The sequence below is a fragment of the Balaenoptera acutorostrata genome, chromosome 15, assembly GCF_949987535.1.
Source record: "Balaenoptera acutorostrata chromosome 15, mBalAcu1.1, whole genome shotgun sequence".
Taxonomy (NCBI): domain Eukaryota; kingdom Metazoa; phylum Chordata; class Mammalia; order Artiodactyla; family Balaenopteridae; genus Balaenoptera; species Balaenoptera acutorostrata.
Window position 1 is genome coordinate 62,227,627 of NC_080078.1, and position 5,906 is coordinate 62,233,532.

The following is a 5,906-nucleotide window of genomic DNA, read 5'->3' on the forward strand; positions in this document are numbered from 1 at the left end:
TCCCTAAGTAAAGAACAACAAAAGAATCTTGCTTGACTCCCCCAGTCTTTGTAAGAGAGAATTAGTAATCTTATTTCTTGCCTGGATCAGTCTGTCCAACAGTTTGGAAAGATAACATCTTAAGTAGAATTCAGAGACTATTTCTAAGTAATGAAACACATTTAAAGTTCATTTATAAGCAAGGTATTAAAAGCAATTTTTACTGCTATGGATCACAGTGGGAGATGCAGTAACAAATGTTGATGGGTGATTATTTTTTAACTGATCATGACTAAAAAGCAACATTTCCATTCCAACATCTAAAAAGCAACATTTCCATTCCAGCCTACTAAAAAGGAAAATCTATTGCTTAGCCACAAAAGACTTTGAAAATGAGGAGATTGCGGGCATCTTGTGCCTAGCCAAGATTGCAAAAAGGCTCTCTGATATTAAAGAGTTGACACAGATGAACAGACAAGCAAACAGACTGAGGAATCTATTGAAGTAGGCAGGCGATACTACTTTCAGGAAATAGTAATGTCACCTGTGGAAATCATAAATATGAATTCTCACAATACAGACTTTTCTCTCAATATAGCTGCTCTCTGAGTTATGAGTAGGACATAAAGAGGTGGGTGGGAGGAGGATGCCCAGCCAAGTGCATTACCAATAAATTTTGTGAACAAAACAAAATCTTTTATTTGGATGTTTTGTCTTCAATCTTCCAAAGATTGACCCAAAGGAAGCAGCTGGAGAGGTAGGTTAGCACAATGGCTAAGACCTTTACTTCAAGGTTTATGCAGACCTGTGTAGATCCTAGCTCATTCCTTACTAGCTGTGTGACATTGGACACATTACCAATTCCCTAAATGGTGGTTTTACAATTTAAAAAAGAAGTATTAATTCCTACATTATAGTTTTCTTGCAAGGATAACAGTAAGAAATGCATATAAAATGCACTTGTCATCTAGTAGACACACATTAAGAGGTCACGAATGGGACTTCCCTGGCAGCTCAGGGGTTAAGACTCCATACTTCCAATGGAGGGGGTGCGGGTTTGATCCCTGGTTGGGGAATTAAGATCCCAAATGCTGTGTGGCACGACCAGGAAAAAACAAAAAAAGGAGGTTATGGAGCTGAGAAATGGGCTGAGACCAAGCGGGATACTGGTGGGGCTAATCTGGAGGGGCCACTGGTCAATTCTCATTCCTCATGTTGACATATCAGCAATATTTGACACTCTTTCCCCCTTGACAAACTTAATTCCCTCTGGTTACTAGTAAACATAGTAAGCTATATACAATACTTATTTCTAACCCTAATCCTAACCCTGTGTTATGATACTAGTTTAATCATCATCAACAAATATTTATATAGCCTTCACAAATTCCAAAATTCTTCCAGGTACTGTCATAGAAAGATATTTGGATGGGCCCTAATTACTATAAATTCAAGGTTCTGGTGTCCACAAATTGTAAACAAGGTCAACAGCATTCTTTAGGAAATGTCTAAATTAACTTTATTACTGTCTTTGGGTTTCTGTTTTGTTTTTTTGTTTTTTGGTTGCATTGGGTCTTCATTTCTGTGTGTGGGCTTTCTCTATTTGCAGCGAGCGGGGGCTACTCTTCATTGCGGTGCCAGGCTTCTCATTGCGGTGGCTTCTCTTGTTGTGGAGCACGGGCTTTAAGTATGCAGGCTCAGTAGTTGTGGCACGAGGGCCCTAGAGCATGTGGGCTTCAGTCGTTGTGGTGTGTGGGCTCAGTAGTTGCAGCGAGCAGTCTCTAGGGTGCGTGGACTTCAGTAGTTCTGGCACATGGGCTTAGTTGCTCCGTGACATGTGGGATCTTCCTGGACCAGGGATCAAACCTGTGTCCCCTGCATTGGCAGGCGGATTCTTAACCACTGCAACACCAGGGAAGTCCCTGTCTTGGGGGTATTTTATTTAGCAATAATTTTTTCAGTACTTTGAAATCATCCTGTAATTATATACTGAGAATATAGTGTGAGTTTTGTGCCGTGTGTTAAGATCTCCAAACTGAATTAGACCAGTGGCCTGCCTTTAAGGGGCTCATAGATTATTGCGAATAATTAAAACATGACATGGTGTGACCACCAACAAAAATATTTACAAGATGCAGTGGTGGCACAAAGAAGAGAGTTTGCAGCTCTATGTAGCTGGGTTAGGGAAACTTTCACAGATGTGGAGATAATTGAACTTGTTTTAGAAGGAAAATTAGGAGCTCAACACGGCCAATTAGGTAGATGGGATGGGGGGTGTAATATTTGTATAGAGGGATTTAAATGTGCAAAGAAACACATTATGGAAGTAAGTTGGGTAGCAGCACCCACACTAATTTGGCAGAAATAAAAGTGGTTCCATTAAAAAAACCCAGGAGAGGTGAGAGGGGACCAGTTCACAATAAGCTGGACACTGTGCTAAAGAGATTTGATCTTTTGAAAGATTTTAGTTGTGGAATTGAGCTTTACTGGATGGGTAAGACTTTACGGGAAACTCTGAAATAACATCAATTTATCTAGCCAAACCTAAAAGCAATCTTTCTCTTAGAGGATTTTCTGGAAGTCTCATACATTAAAAAAATGATTATTGGATGTGCTTATGTGTTTACATGGATTAGTTGATGATTCAATTATTCTTCCAAATGGATTACCTTTGTGAGTGAAAGGTGGCACTAGCTGGATCGGATATTGGAAAAGTAGGAACAAATTAAGACAGTCCCACACAAACCAGGATACATGGCCAACCAACCTTGACCCAAGTGGGTTGATGGCCCAGGTGGAGAAATCATTGTTCCTGCTCTTTGGGAGCTCATATCCTGAGGAAGGAGGAGTAAGTGTGATGTGATCAAATGTTCTGTGACTGTGAACTCCATATTTGGGAATGAAAGTGGGGGTGGACTTGGATTTCCTGTCCTTCCATGTGGGTTAAAATGAGAGCTCAGAACCCTGATAGCACCCAAAACTCTGTCTCATCTTGAAAGACTCTTTGTGACTGTGTGACACAGGTCACTGGACAAAGAAATTCTGCTGCCTATTTGTCTTGGGAAGTCTGTAAACATGAAGCTGTTTCTGGTTCTCATTATTCTGCTGTTTGAGGTATCCAAAGGTAACGTGTCCAAATGTACCATGAAATTCTAGGAAATATTACTATTCACAGGAATGGGGGCAGGGCCTTGAAGATTATTGATATCTTGCTGGTATCATCAAAAATACTCACTGTCCTCGGACCCTGACTTGAGTCTGTGTCTTAGAAGACAGCATACAGGGAGGTAAGAAATCAGGGTTCTTTGGAGAAGTCCTCTCCAAAGGCAGGAAGGAATCCATCATCTAGAATTACCTTTACAATGTTGAACATAGTTTTCACCCAGGAATCTGGCCATCTCTTTTTCCATTTTCCAAATTCATTTTCAGCCTACACCACAACAGTAATGTGAATAGTACAAGCTTTGGAGTCATGTAGATGTGAGGTTAAAATATGTCCTCATCATTGGCTACTTGTATGAAATGAGTTAATTATTTCCTTTGAAAATCAGTTTTCTCATCTGTCAGGTGAGTATAATGACTCAATTTCATAATGATTTTATTTCATGTGAAGATTACATGAGCTTACAAATGTGAAGCACCAAATTCATGGTGGGAGCTCTGTCTGTGAGAGTTCCCTTCTTCTTTGCTATTGTAGGAAGGTAGGTTGTCTTTTTGTGGTCTTAAAGATACCTTTTTGTAAATAGAGCTGCAGTGAACATTGTGGTACATGACTCTTTTTGAATTATGGTTTTCTTAAGGTATATGCCCAGTAGTAGGATTGCTGTGTCGTATGGTAGTCCTATTTTTAGTTTTTTAAGGAACATCCATACTGTTCTCCATAGTGGCTGTATCAAGTTACATTCCCACCAACAATGCAAGAGGGTTCCCTTTTCTCCACACCCTCTCCAGCATTTATTGTTTGTAGATATTTTGATGATGGCCATTCTGACTGGTGTGAGATGATATCTCATTGTAGTTTTGATTTGCATTTCTCTAATGTTCATTGCAGCTCTATTTACAATAGCGAGGACATGGAAGCAACCTAAGTGTCCATTGACAGATGAATGGATAAAGAAGATGTAGCACATATATACAGTGGAATATTACTCAGCCATAAAAAGAAACGAAATTGAGTTATTTGTAGGGAGGTGGATGGACGTAGAGTCTGTCATACAGAGTGAAGTAAGTCAGAAAGAGAAAAACAAATACTGTATGCTAACACATATATATGGAATCTAAAAAAAAAAAATGTCATGAAGAACCTAGGGGCAAGACAGGAATAAAGACGCAGACCTACTAGAGAATAGACTTGAGGACACGGGGAGGGGGAAGGGTAAGCTGGGACAAAGTGAGAGAGTGGCATGGACACATATACACTACCAAATGTAAAATAGGTAGCTAGTGGGAAGCAGCCGCACAGCACAGGGAGATCAGCTCGGTGCTTTGTGACCACCTAGAGGGGTGGGATAGGGAGAGTGGGAGGGAGGGAGACACAAGAGGGAAGAGATATGGGGATATATGTATATGTATAGCTGATTCACTTTGTTATAAAGCAGAAACTAACACACCATTGTAAAGCAATTATACTCCAATAAAGATGTTAAAAAATATATCTTTTTAACCTTCAAAGATGCTCCTTGGTTCTGGAATTTAGAATAGGGAGAACCATGTCTTTGTTCTTCATCTTTATTCTGTGGGCTTGTCCACATTTGCGTACAAGGGTAAAGAAAGAATTGGAAAAGCAGATTTAGGACCTCAATGCAATGCTCTGCATAAGTAACATTTTGAATGTCTGGGAAGACAGGCATACATGGAATTGAGTTTGATCCCTGGACAACACATTTATCTGAGATCAAAAGGAGGATGGAGAGAGAGAGAGAGAGAAAGAGAGAGAGAGAGAGAGAGGGAAAGAGAGAGAGAGAGAGAAGAGATGGAAGAGTCAGGTTGTGAAAAAATTATAGAGGCTGAATGAGGGAAGTTTTCAACAGCAATAAATGCTGAGACCCCTGAGGTACTGGCAAAGGGAGTTTTCTGCTGTCCATGTCAGTGAGTGTGAAACCCATTTACACTGTTAACTTTAAACGTTCTATCTGTGATGTTCTTTTAAAAGTTAATTAGGCTTTGAATTGTGCCATGGTGACAAGTTGGTATTCTCTGGGAACACTGGACTGTGGTAGGGCTGACAGGATGTTGACTTTGGATATTGGCTAGGAACCTGGGGTTTTGGATGTCTTAATTTGGGATGATTTTCAAGGAGGAGGCTCTGAGTTTTCTCTTAGCATTAGGTTCACTTGGGGACCACAGGAGGTCATAGCTTGTGGAGAACCACATAACTTCTTCTCTGCCTCAGGAACTAATCTTGTTCATTGCTGTTTCCTGTGCATAGATGCAGCACGACACAGAAAATGCTTTAGTAACATATCAGGTTACTGCAGGAAGAAATGCAAACTGGGAGAAACATATGAAATAGCATGTGTAAATGGAAAATTATGTTGTATTAATGAAGACGAAAAGAGACAATATCAACAAGTCACAGAGCCACCTGAACCTTCAAGGAAGCCTGATTTGAAGTTGGACTATGCTATCTTACCCACTGTCACACTTAGCACAACTCCACTATAAACCAAGCACTTGTTCCACTGGTCTCCACTCTTCTTAAACCAAAAGTGCCACCTAATCCAACAGGTTAGGGCAAAAGATTTATCTACTTCTTTTGTGAACTTGATTCTCTACATAATAAAGTCCTATGCTTTTCCCTGGATTTATTTGTTAATGTATTCACTCATTTTTTAACACTTCAAACATAAATGAATATTTTTCATGTTCCAGGCATTATAGTAGCAACATGGGTGATACAGATATGAAGTGAACACATTAATAGAGGT

At 39.9% G+C, this 5,906-nt stretch overlaps 1 protein-coding gene across 1 annotated transcript; it reads left to right on the forward strand.

The window, feature by feature from the left end:
* The first annotated feature begins 3,054 nt into the window (after window positions 1-3,054).
* DEFB128 (defensin beta 128) lies at window positions 3,055-5,643 on the forward strand. Its single transcript, XM_028169360.1, has 2 exons — window positions 3,055-3,103; window positions 5,408-5,643. The coding sequence occupies exons 1-2, from the start codon at window positions 3,055-3,057 to the stop codon at window positions 5,641-5,643; spliced, it is 285 nt and encodes a 94-aa protein (XP_028025161.1).
* Window positions 5,644-5,906: the final 263 nt, after the last annotated feature.

Coding starts and splice junctions, on each gene's coding strand:
- DEFB128 (XM_028169360.1), top strand. CDS start 3,055: ATGAAGCTGTTTCTGGTTCTCATTATTCTGCTGTTTGAGGTATCCAAA. Junction 3,104..5,407: donor GCTGTTTGAGGTATCCAAAG/GTAACGTGTCCA, acceptor TCCTGTGCATAG/ATGCAGCACGACACAGAAAA.